The sequence below is a fragment of the Dendropsophus ebraccatus genome, chromosome 4 (assembly GCF_027789765.1).
Source record: "Dendropsophus ebraccatus isolate aDenEbr1 chromosome 4, aDenEbr1.pat, whole genome shotgun sequence".
NCBI classification, from domain to species: domain Eukaryota; kingdom Metazoa; phylum Chordata; class Amphibia; order Anura; family Hylidae; genus Dendropsophus; species Dendropsophus ebraccatus.
The window spans coordinates 33293474-33305448 of NC_091457.1; the positions used below are offsets into that span (position 1 = coordinate 33293474).

The window sequence follows — 11975 nt, forward strand, 5'->3', positions numbered from 1 at the left end:
GTATGCAGCATCTGCAAAGTCTATCTGCTGTAATCTGCTGTATCTAAGACCTCACAGATAAAAATGTACAACCATAAAAATAGATGTGCTGGGAGAAAAAACTGAACAAGCAGAAGGCAGCTCTTCTTTATAGTCCCACATGATAGTCCTGAAATATTGAGGTAGTCAATATACCATAACATACAATACTTTCTGTAGAATGAGGGAGTCCCAGTACTAAGAATGTACAGTGACTAAAAGGTGTTTTCCCAGAAAGGACACTCCTCCCCTTTCGACAGAGTAGAGGATGATTGGTTGAGTATTGGTTAGGGTGCGACTGCTAGGACCCCCACAAATCATGGGAACAAGGGTTCTTGTCTCCCAGTCTGAATAGAACGGACAGATGTGCTGATGCTCTATTCAACTCTATGGACCAGAAGAAAATAGCTGGGAACAACATTGAATGAAGAGGCAGCGCACATGTCCAGTCACCGCTCTATTCAAACATGCGGACATGGGACCCACATGTAGGGGACCCAGCAGTTGGTCATCACCAATTAGACAATCTTAACCTATCCTGTGCATAGTAGGTGAGCATCCTTTGTGGCAAAAAAATGTTTTGCTACAAAAATTCCTATAAAATACAAATAGCATATAGTGATAACATTGTTATTGATATATCACCTGTTCTACCACAGTCCGACGCCCCATTACAAACTTTGAGCCCCCCCTTTGGTAATTCCGCTATTATGGGGTTCCATAGGAAATAAATGTACTACTATGTGTCTAATAATGGAAACAAGCATGAGAGATCCAATAGTAAAAGTCTGAAAAGTTAATAATCCCCCTAGATCTTTTGTCAGCTCGTGACCTGAGTGCGTTCAGCTGACGAATGTGCAAGCGACTACTGACAAAGTTGTATTCCCCGCAGCCCTTATGGCATATCATTGAGGAGTTGGTGCATAGAGCAGGTTCGATCATAGAAATATATTAGGTAATTACTGTTGATACATTTCCCTTATAAATCAGCAACGGCACCCAAGGGAACCTCTGCTTCTGTGTCACTAGTGATAAGTACAAAGTAAGTGTATCGTTTTGCCAGTCCATGCCACTAACACACAGTGAGCCCATTTCTTCACGCCTTCCACTAATACAAGCCTCTATGACACCAATCGACCATAAGAACCCAATCTTAGAAGCAATTATTCATGCACCAGATCTCCACTTGAAAGCTGCTCATCCATGACATAGACAAATGATTGACACCTTTCACTGTACCTGATGTTCTGAAATCATTCTCCCCCTGAGCCGTGGAGCTATCTAGCTTCCTCCGAGTGATATTTTTTTTTCCCCCTCCAAACTGATCACTTATGCTATAAATCTCTCCAATTTCCCATCTCTTAACTTCAGGTTTTGCACACCATAATTCACTTAAGGCCTTTTCTTTTGTCAATTCTAGTCATATTCTTCCTCTGAATATGAATAATAATAAATCCTGTAATCCTCTCAATTCGCTGTGTCCTATTTCCTACAGAATCTCCTTCTCTCTGCTCTAAGTTGTTTCCTTCCGTCCCTTCTTTCTTCCTTCTCATTCTCCTTAGTTGATGCTTTTCCCTGTGCATCTAAGCCTATTATCTTTCCCAGGGTCTTCTGTTATCCCCCTCTTTTTCCTGACCCCCACTGGTAACCCAGCTAGTTGTGTTCTCCCCTTGTATCCATCTCCCCCGTCAACATTCCATCTCCAATAGACAGTTGCCCTCTCTCACCTTTTTCCTTCCCATCTTGAGCCCGGTAGATGCACCTGCCTTTCTTCTGCACGCGTTTCTTCAGTAATTCCCATAATACCAGGGGCTTATTGATTCACTTTCCCCTCTCCACTCGTTCTACTGCAGACCTCCTCCCTACCCTTCCACTCTTCCCTCTCCCCCCAAATTTGCAAAGAGTCGTCACCTTTTGAATCCACCGTTGTGCATCTCCCTTTCAGCTGCACGGCAAGCTGGCGTGTGTGAGAACACGCATGTGTGAAAACATAAGTCTGCTGGCATGTGAACAGGCATGAGTGTGCGCGTCTGTGTCAATGCTCGCACAAAAAAAAAATCTCTATGTCCCTGTATACTGCAGCTATGAGCATATACACACTGCACTGTGATGAGCGAGAGAGAGGAGGAGGGGGAGAACGTGTGAGATAGAGGAGTGTAGCGAGGAAATGAAAGAGACAGAATATATACGTGTGTGGAAAAGAAGGGGGGTGAGAAGGGAGACCATATAGACGAGAAAAAAGGGGTGAGTGTGGGAAAAAAGAGTAACACTATAGGCAAATTGGCATCTATAGCTACATCTCTCATCTTACAACATAAGGGATATATATATATATATATATATATATATATATATATATATATATATAGTCACATGTACATATGTCATGTTACATGCATGCTGTGCACGACTTCATCTATATGGCTGTGCCTGGGAAGTATAGTATGTGCTGCACAAACCTAACACTAAACATATGCATACTAATATATTCTTCATTGTACAGGCACAAAGCATAATACAAACCCAGCTTACGAATGAGAACATTTTCCAATGATGAGACTATAAAAAGCGTGACAGGATTTATACCAGACGTTAATCCCATGCTGTCAGCCCATCACTTAACCTCTCACCTGCCGGAACATGACTTAACCTCTCATTTTCCCTACCATTTCTCTTGACATCTGACCCCGCCACATTGAGTGACCCCTAATTATTATTAGTCTATGCAGATAAGGCGTCAATATTTGAAGAATTTTTTTTACTATTGTGATTATAAAATACAGTCATGGAATACAAAAGATGTATAACTATTAGTCGACATATTCTATAACAATGCAATGGCACGGGTCAGAAGAGCTCACAATCTTAGAGTGATCAAGTAGGTAGCAATACTGTGCACCAGCTTATACTGAGGGAATTATACATCATGCTGAAAGTGCTGACCATCTAGATGTGATCTGTGCAAGCAGAGGTATAAAGTGCACTCAGGAGAGCAGTATGGGCTAGAGGAAGGCAGGAGAAGGCTGCAGACTGATAGCTGGGTATACATGTACAGTATAGAGAAAGGTGTGAAAGTCTAGGAGTATCACATAATAGTGTAGTAATGGAAATGTGTGATAGGCACCCCTGAGGAAGAAGCGCTTGTAGGATACATGGAAAACAGTGGGTGTAAGAACTAGGACTGAAGGCTATTCCAGAGTTTCGGTGGAAAAATCTCAGAGGGACTGGCCAACCAACAATAAGTATATGCTGCTTCCTGACTCTCCCCTGATGGTAGATGTTTGGGGGAGATAAGGATCAGCATGTTTTTTTCAATTGTCCAATCCTTTTGCTCTGTGGGAGATGAGCGGCCACAAAAGGTGTCTGGCATCGCCTTAAGGCCATATTAGACAGCCTGACACACGTGGTAACCGAACGCCGATCTGTTAGATTGGCAATCACTTACCGAGCCTATTACATGGCCTGATAATCGCATAGGCAGCGCTGCACTGACATTGATAGCGATGTCCCTGCAGCCCTTGCTTTCATCAACCGTTGGCTGGGCATCAGCTTTTACGCGCAGTGATGTACAACCGGCAGCCGATGGATCGTTGCCTTTACTCAACAGATAATCGTTCCGTGTAATAGGGCCTCTGCAATAAAGCACATACACACTTAGCAGAGCTTGTCAGGGAAAACGGGTGAGATAGCACGATTGTGCTGATATGGTTCCCTGCAGCACAGTATAGATCTACTATGCAGCTCACAGAACATACCAGCTGTGGAAAGGGGCGGCAACTAGTCATCTGGGTGGGGAGTCACCCTTGACTAGTCACAGCTCTCTGCCTGTAAGTGCACTCTGCAGGGATGATTGACAGGCAGAGTCAGTCATTGCCGCACTGCACACTGACAGGCAGAGAGCCGTGACTAGTCATGGGTGGCTCCCCGCCCTGATGACTATCAGGCATTCTATCATATACACAGCACAATATCTCACTAAAATATCAGAGCGGCAGGATTTACAGAAATGTTAATTGCTCAAAAATAGTTCATAATCAGCAGCAATGCATGGTCCATCTGTCCATCTGTCCACTGGTGTATGGACTGGGACATAGTGACCTGTTTTTCTGTCTTCAAGCTACCAATTACAGCTGCCTCGGTCCCACTGTCTGGAATGGGAATTTTGCGACATCTCTAAAACATCCGGCCTAATACATTGTGGCGGTGAAGCTTACGGTGTAACTGCAGACGCTGCAGTCCTACAGATAGCTGATAAATAAGACAGATAATGGGGGGCCTGGGGCGAGGATTCCTACCAAAGCACTTGTAATGTGGAAGGAGAAAGATTAGTAACTTAGAGTTTGTGGGTGGGAAACGCTTCCATTTGTGCACCAGCTTCCATGTCAGTCGTTGAAATGAAGCTATAATAAAACTCACTGTGATGTTTCTTAGTAACAAGGATTCTACTTTAAACCTGTTACCTGGCTGCGGTAACAACTACCACATCATGTAACTCTCTCTCTCTCTATATATATATACATATATACTGTGTATATATGTACATTTTTATCCCTTATCACAAATAGAACAGGATAGTTCTTTGGGCACTTTGATTGTAGCAATATGACGCCATATAATACCGTAGCTTATTACTTTTTTTACCTATAATAGATGGTTACTTAAAAAAAAACTCAGAAAACTCTAACCTGCTGTTATGTTTCCATAGCACTGGAGACGCTGAGAATGATGGCAATTTTCTTACCTTCACCCTCAGCACCGTTTTCATTAAATCTTCCCCTGAATGATTATGTAAATTAGGGGGGTTGGTGCACAGGGGGTGGAGCTCCACCCCTCAGTCCACCTATTTGCCCCACTAGGCTGGAGGGGTGGATTGGTGCCTTAAGGGTGGTAGCTGACCACCACTAAATTAGAGCCGTCTTTCAGGGCTTTTTCATTGATGGGCCATCATCATCTGATGTGTGTGGCTCTGACAACCACCCCCCTTACTAATCAGCTGTTTGTCAGAGCTGGGGTGCTCGCACACACAGAGAACAGAGCTGGAAGCAGATATCTCTGTACATTGTATAGTGGCCATGGAGCTCAGCTCTCATTGAAACAAAGAGCAAATAATCAGAAGGGGTGTCAGCACCCCACCAATCTGAAATTGATGCCTATTGTAAGGAAACCTCCTTAAGGCTGGGTTCACACTATGTATATTTCAGGCAGTATTTGGTCCTCATGTCAGGTCCTCATAGCAACCAAAACCAGGAGTGGATTGAAAACACAGAAAGGCTCTGTTCACACAATGTTGAAATTGAGTGGATGGCCGCCATATAACAGTAAATAACGGCCATTATTTCAATACCACAGCCGTTGTTTTAAAATAACAGCAAATATTTGCCATTAAATGGCGGCCATCCACTCAATTACAACATTATGTGAACAGAGCCTTTCTGTGTTTTCAATCCACTCCTGGTTTTGGTTGCTATACAGCCTCACAAATACAGCCTCAAATATACATAGTGTGAACCCAGCTTTTAAAGGGGTATTCTGGCCATATCCTAAAATTGTACATTGTGCTGGGCCCACTACAAAAAAAAGCATACTTACCTAGCCCCCATCCCACTGCTCCTCGGCAGCTCCTGCTTGGCTCCGCCATCTTCTCTATTCTTCCTGATAACCATGATACAGTTTTGTTTAGGGTACAAACACACACACCGTATACGCAGCAGATACGCAGCAAATACGCAGCAGATTTGATGGTGCAGATTTGATGCGGTGTTCAGTTATATAGATCTAATCTGCTGCGTATCTGCTGCGTATCGCAGCAGTAAATACGCTGCGTATACGGTGTGTGTTTTGTTGGTTTCTTCCTTTGGCCAAGATGAGGTTACGGACACCCCAAGCTGCACAGGTACATCGCCACCAGCAGTTTTCCCTCGTCTGTGATTGGCCGCTTGTCCTGTACCTGTAGTGGGGGTTGGTGACGCTATGTATCCATGTTTTCCAGGTCTCCCTAGGGCTGTATCTAACCTCTGCAGCCATAGGTAACCAAATGCTGCTCCCAGGAGGCTCCCTCATCTCTAGTGATGATGTATGGGCCACACTGTGTACATGGAGAAGCAGCAGGGGCCCCATCCATCATGTGACATTTATATGGGGGACTATAGGGTGGCACTATTTATACATATACCCTATGGTGGTGCTCCCCAGCCTATGGCTTTAAAGAGGCTGCAAAACTACAACTCCCATCATGCCCAGACAGCTAACAGGCATCTTACTGGGCAACTGCTGGAAAGCAGCAGATTGAGGGACGCTGCAGTTGGGCTGGCTGTAGATATAGTGAAAAGGCATGATGGGAGTTGTAGTTTTTCCAACAGCTGGAAAGGGAATTAGGGTGAGGAACAGTGGGGATCAGAGTTATAAAGAATAGCCTGGCAGCTGTATGTTGGTGGGAACTGTAGTTTTGCAGAAGCTGAAGAAGTGACAGACTGTGGAGCAGAACGCTGCCCCCTACAGCAGCAGCAGCAGCTCTGCATTTAAACCGGCAGCGCTCCGGTCTATTCCCGCCGCACTGTAAACTGTAAACGTAGGCGACCACAAAGAGTTAAAAAACGAGCACGGTGCGCAGCTCCGCCCGGGAGGCGGGACCAGCGGCGACGTCACACAAAGAAGGCGGGGATTGTACAGCCCGGCTCCGCCCCTGCCATGTGATTGTCTCGTGTGCTCATCACCGGAGATGGAGCAGCAGGGAGGTAGGAGTCGGGCGCGTACAGCAGGGGGTGCGTTACCTGTGCGGTTACAGCAGGGGGTGCGTTACTTGTGCGGGGTCACTGTGTATGTGCTGCCGCTGTGGCCCCTGCTCTGTACAGACAGATGGGAGGCCACTGACTCCTCTATGCACTTCCGTACGTTGCCTCTGTGAGGCGCCACCTGCTGTCCCAGGAGTTACCCCACGATACCGCATGGGGTATATAAGGTAGTGTATGGGCTCATGGCAGACCTTGGTGCGGTATTACTGTGAGTGGGCTGACACCGACCCGGCCGGATCCTACACGTTCTTCCTGTCGGTAGGAGGGGCGGTTCCCATAGGGAATGCCTAGAGCTGCAATGGGGCAGACAATCCATGCTGGGGGGATGTAGCTGTGAGGAGACAGCGGGTACCTGTCATCTATCACTCTGTGCTTCCACTACATAGGAAACCCTTCTGTTTACTTGTGCTAAAAGTAAAGAAAACTCTGAATCTGCTTTATTTACAGTGAGCTGGAAGCTGAGCCCGGACCCTCAGGCAAGCAGGGATGGGAGGGGGAGCGAGGAGACATGCTCTACATTCTGGAAGCACAGATGGATATGTGAAAGGTACCATGTGTCTCCTAACAGACACTAACAGTTACCTAACAGTGTCTGCAGTCTGGAACATAAAGCACTGGGGACGGGCCCGCTGGCCCCCATTGTGACGATCTCCCCTCTGTGATACGGCTTCATTGATTCTAAAGGAGTCGGTGTCAGGGGAGGGGGTTTCCTCACACTGGGGGCCAGCGGGCCCGTCCCCACTGCTTCATGTCAGGCTGGTGCTTCGGAATAAACTGGTGCCGTGCACGGGAAATGGGCCATGGTTAAAAAAAGTTTCCCTGTCACCATAAAAAAAACTTTGACATTTCATAGAGATGTGTCAAAAGTTTTGATCAGTTTGGGTCTGTCTAATTGTGAACAATGAGCGGGGAGAAGACTGCTTTCCTCTCCCCGCTCTGTGACACATGTAAGTCTATGGAGCCTTTCATAAAGGAAAGACTGAGATTTTTCCTCTTTTCAAATCCATTCCTGGCTTTGGCTTCCAAAACCTGCCAGATAAATCTGTCTGTGTAAACGCACCGTAAGCAGTATGCTTTGGGTCATTGTCCTGTTTATAGCGCTATGTGACACCTACGGCCCTTTTACACATAGATTATCTTTCAAAAATTTGCAATAGCGATTGAAATTTAGCAATTATCTGCTGATGTAAATACAGCTATCAAATGATAAGCGTCCATGGAGCCGCGTCATAGAGGGGAGGCGATACGGTCACACTGAGGGTGGCAGGCCTGCCACCTGGGCGTTTCAAAAAAAGGACCATGCCACTGGGATCCCCACACCAGCGCTAAGGGGCTAGGGTAAAACAAAAAACAATGTACCGATGGTTCATTCGCTTTAAATCTATTTCTTTCTTTTCACTTCACCACCTTAGACTATTTTGCACAGATACATCAGACACAATTCAGATTAAAATACAAATAAATACAGGTTTCAATGTAACAAAGTATGTAAGGGTGGGTGTGTGTGTGAGAACACTTTCCCAAGCCACTGTATAATCAGAAGGAATCTCCGCTCTAAATCCATCTAGGGCAGTGCCTGTGAGTCGTCTGGTGGTCCTCAGCAGGTGGTAATAGGAGAACAGTCATGACCGCTCTGGAAGGCTTTTCACCCTACGATTGTGTCCATTGGGGTTATTTGCCATTCAGGCTATATTTTATCCCTTGCATGTATACGTTGTTTATCGTGTGACTTTTCTTTCTATTTGCAGCTCAGCAGCAGAGAGTGACCCTAAACAATGGGGTGACCATGCCCCTCCTCGGCCTGGGCACCTTTCGTTTGAGGGGATCAGAAAACTTGATCCAGGCTGTGGATGCAGCACTGAAATGTGGGTACCGCTCCTTTGACACGGCCTCCGTCTATCGCAATGAAAGTGATCTCGGCCATGCTTTGCGCCAGCTGTTGCCTAAATATGGCTTAAGTCGGTCTGATATCTTTATTACAAGCAAGTTATCGCCTGCAGATTTAGGGCCCGGGGCCGGTGATGCTTGTTTGAGGAGCCTGTCTGACCTGGGATGTGATTACTTTGACCTGTACCTCATTCATTGGCCGGGGAAGCAGGGCTGGCGGAGTGACGATGCCCGTAACAGAGTGGCTAGAGAAGGAAGCTGGAAGGCATTGGAGGAGCTCTATCAGACTGGCACAATTAAGGCACTGGGTGTGTCCAACTATACAGAGGCTCACCTGGCAGAGCTGTTAGCCTCGTGCAGAGTGCCCCCTGCTGTGTTACAGGTGGAATGTCATCCACGCCTCCCACAAACCGCACTTCTGGGTTGGTGCAAACAGAATGGTGTTCACCTGCAAGCTTACTCCTCCCTGGGCTGTGGGGACCTTCTGGGAAATGTGGAAGTATGCAAGGTGGCAGACATACATGGATGCACCCCGTCCCAGGTGTTACTCAGGTGGGCACTACAGCAGGGTGTTGGAGCCATTCCTAAAGCTTCTGCACCAGCGAGAATAGAGGAGAATTTTCATGTTTGGGATTTCAATTTAAGTCCAGAAGAAGCTGAAATGCTAAAAGGTGACGGCGCAGAGAAAAGATACTGCTGGGACCCGACTGGAGTGGCATAGCCTCAGCCACTATGTCATCCTCTCATAGGACTCAATTACAGGATTGTGCTCTTTCTTTTTTGTTTTCCCAAAAATTGGCATTGATCCCGGCAAAGCAAAGTAGTAAAAGGATTTAACGATTTACCACCTTATGTCTGCCATGGTAATGCTTCCTAAGGTGATGTCTTTGATGCAATTTTATGCTTTTCTACCTCATGCATTCTCATGATTACTATGACATGCACCGCTGCTTTTTTGGTTTTTTAAAGGCTGCTCCTGACTTTCTGACATTACAGCTGCATTAATAGTGGTATCAGAGCATCAGTCTGCTAGATTGCCGCTCGCTTACTGAGCTTATTACACGGCTTGACCATATTGCAGTAAGGGCAGCCTTTACCTTTGGGGTAAAGTAATGAAGTTCATACATACCTGACCACGCTCCCCGGTATCTTCCTGGCTTCTGTCTGGTCCATGGCTGTCTCGACTAGTGATTGGTTGAGCGGCCTGTCACTTCAGAGACCGGCTCTGCAGTTCTCATGGTGGCTGCAGACAGGAGCCAGGAAGTTACCGGAGAACGTGGACAAGTATGTATGAACTTTATTATTTTCTTTACACGTTCGTCGGCCGTGCATCACTATTTCACGCAGCAATGCGCAGTCGGTGGCCTATGATTTTAGGTCAGGGCCAAAAGACACAATCAGCCGATAATTGTTGTTATAGTGATGATTGACAGGCAGAGAGGCCACTAACAGGTCTCTCTGCCTGTTAATTATCCCTGCAGAGCGTGCTGATAGTCAGAGAGCCGTGACTAGTCACGGGTGGCTCCCCGCTCAGTTGACTAGTTGCTGCCCCTCTCCTGGCCTATTGGTTCTCTTTAATCTAGCTGCCTGCTAACATCGGAATTGGGAACCAATGTGAAAGGCTCAAAAGTGAAGGAACATAATATGAAGGACACATGGGTGGAAACTTGCTCTTGAGTCAGCAGTGCATGATGGGAGTTGTACTCCGCTACCCCCATGGGCTGCTTTTAAAGCAGTGTGATTAAAAAAAGGTACTTATCTGGGATGTAGGATTAGCGTTATACTGCTGCTTTGTGTGGAGTGTCTCTGCAGCCTTCCTTTAACCTTTTTTCCTCCAAACTCCAGAATACCCCTTTAATTTTTTTTAGGAATTGTAGTAGGCCTCCAATGTATCATATTCTACTGGGAAGTAGTAGAGAAACTTTCTGACCCTTTGTTACAGGGTGAAGGTACATGCACACTATGGAATGGCGACAGAAAACCCGTCACCCATTCCGCAGCTCTGTGGCGGGCGTGCACCTCTCCGTGTCATAGACTCCATTCTATGCGCGGCTGGATTCTGCCCTCCGTCTAAAGAATGATCCTGGAATGTGCGACGGGTTGTCCGTCTCCATTCCGTAGTTTGCATGCACCCTCATAGTTTATAGGATAAACGTTCAGTCTGCAATGTTTAAAGGTAGGCAGAAAACCCCATGATGACGACAATTTCCATCTCCGGGAGAAAAAAAATAATTCCTTTCTTTCCTTCAAATCTGGGAATGAGAATAAATCCCTTGATCCCTGCAACCCTTATCCAGACTACTGTAACTAATATTATTCCCCCCCAGAAATATAGCCAGGTCACTTTTTGAACAGTTTTAGTAAAATTACCGTAACACCTGCCTGTAGCTGATTTGCATTGTCTCCCTGCATTTACAGTAAAGAATCCCACGGTTCCATGTTCTCTAAGGCTAAGTGCAGGTGGTGTATTTTATGGAAGAACTTTTTTCGATAGAGGCCTCACTACTCCTAACAGGTGTGAAAGTACAGCACATAAAGTTTTTTTTAAATCTGTCAGCACGGTGCCTTAGTGGTCCTGGGCTCCAGTCTCCATGCAGCATCTTCTCCTTATGTTTGTGCTTGGTTTCCTCCAGGTTCTTTGGTGTACAACCATGTTCTAGAACATACTAATAATTATTTGGTATTAAGATTGTGAGCCCCATTGGGGACAATATCTGTACTGCGTTGCAGAATATGTTGGAGCTATGTAAATAAAGAAATTATCAGCAGCCATAGAGACAATTGAAAACCTGATAGAATACACATTTTTTGGAGAAGGAAAAAATAAACTTGGCTTTTTATTCTACATATCTGTTTTCACTCCCACTGGTAAATTATAATACACATATGCGTCCACACATTGTCAGCATCTTGGTTGCTTGTCAGTTTTTGAAGGGCTGAACAGCAGCAGCTGTCTCTGGAGCCTTTGCCCATTTTTCCTTTCTAGCCTACAGTACTGGGCTGCAGGGCCAGTAAATGGTATCATATTCACACTTGTCGCTTGGCATATGTCTATCACTTGGATAACGGGTACAGAGCACTAGTCTACCCTCTACAGATGCTTCTATAAGGATGGACTCATACATGCAGGTTATTGTGCCAGGAGTGGATTCAAAAGGAAAAGCAAATATAGAGAACAGGCTTAAAGGGGAACTATCAGCAGGTTTGACAAATCTAACCTGCTGATAGCCCCTCATAGCGCCTGGGACACTGAGGAGGAAGGTATGCATCTTACCTTCC

The 11975-nt window shown here is 45.9% G+C and overlaps 1 protein-coding gene across 6 annotated transcripts; it reads left to right on the forward strand.

Annotated features, from left to right (window-relative positions):
- Positions 1 to 6688: 6688 nt before the first annotated feature.
- On the forward strand, positions 6689 to 10019 carry LOC138789559 (uncharacterized oxidoreductase YtbE-like). 6 transcript variants are annotated; one of them, XM_069968266.1, is made up of 3 exons: positions 6710 to 6752; positions 7257 to 7356; positions 8558 to 10019. In XM_069968266.1, exons 2-3 carry the CDS (start codon positions 7296 to 7298, stop codon positions 9415 to 9417), a joined length of 921 nt encoding a protein of 306 aa, XP_069824367.1. In that variant the 5' UTR covers positions 6710 to 6752; positions 7257 to 7295; the 3' UTR covers positions 9418 to 10019. The 6 variants fall into 6 exon arrangements, with proteins under 6 accessions (XP_069824369.1, XP_069824367.1, XP_069824366.1 ...); XM_069968265.1 differs by lacking the exon at positions 6710 to 6752 and adding an exon at positions 6761 to 6976; XM_069968267.1 differs by lacking the exon at positions 6710 to 6752 and adding an exon at positions 7017 to 7157.
- The last annotated feature ends 1956 nt before the right edge of the window (positions 10020 to 11975 follow it).

Bases quoted from the DNA above. Each gene is read 5' to 3' on its own strand.
- LOC138789559 (XM_069968266.1), top strand. From the start codon at position 7,296: ATGGGAGGGGGAGCGAGGAGACATGCTCTACATTCTGGAAGCACAGAT. The intron at 7,357-8,557 runs GTACCATGTGTC...TTCTATTTGCAG, and splicing joins CACAGATGGATATGTGAAAG to CTCAGCAGCAGAGAGTGACC.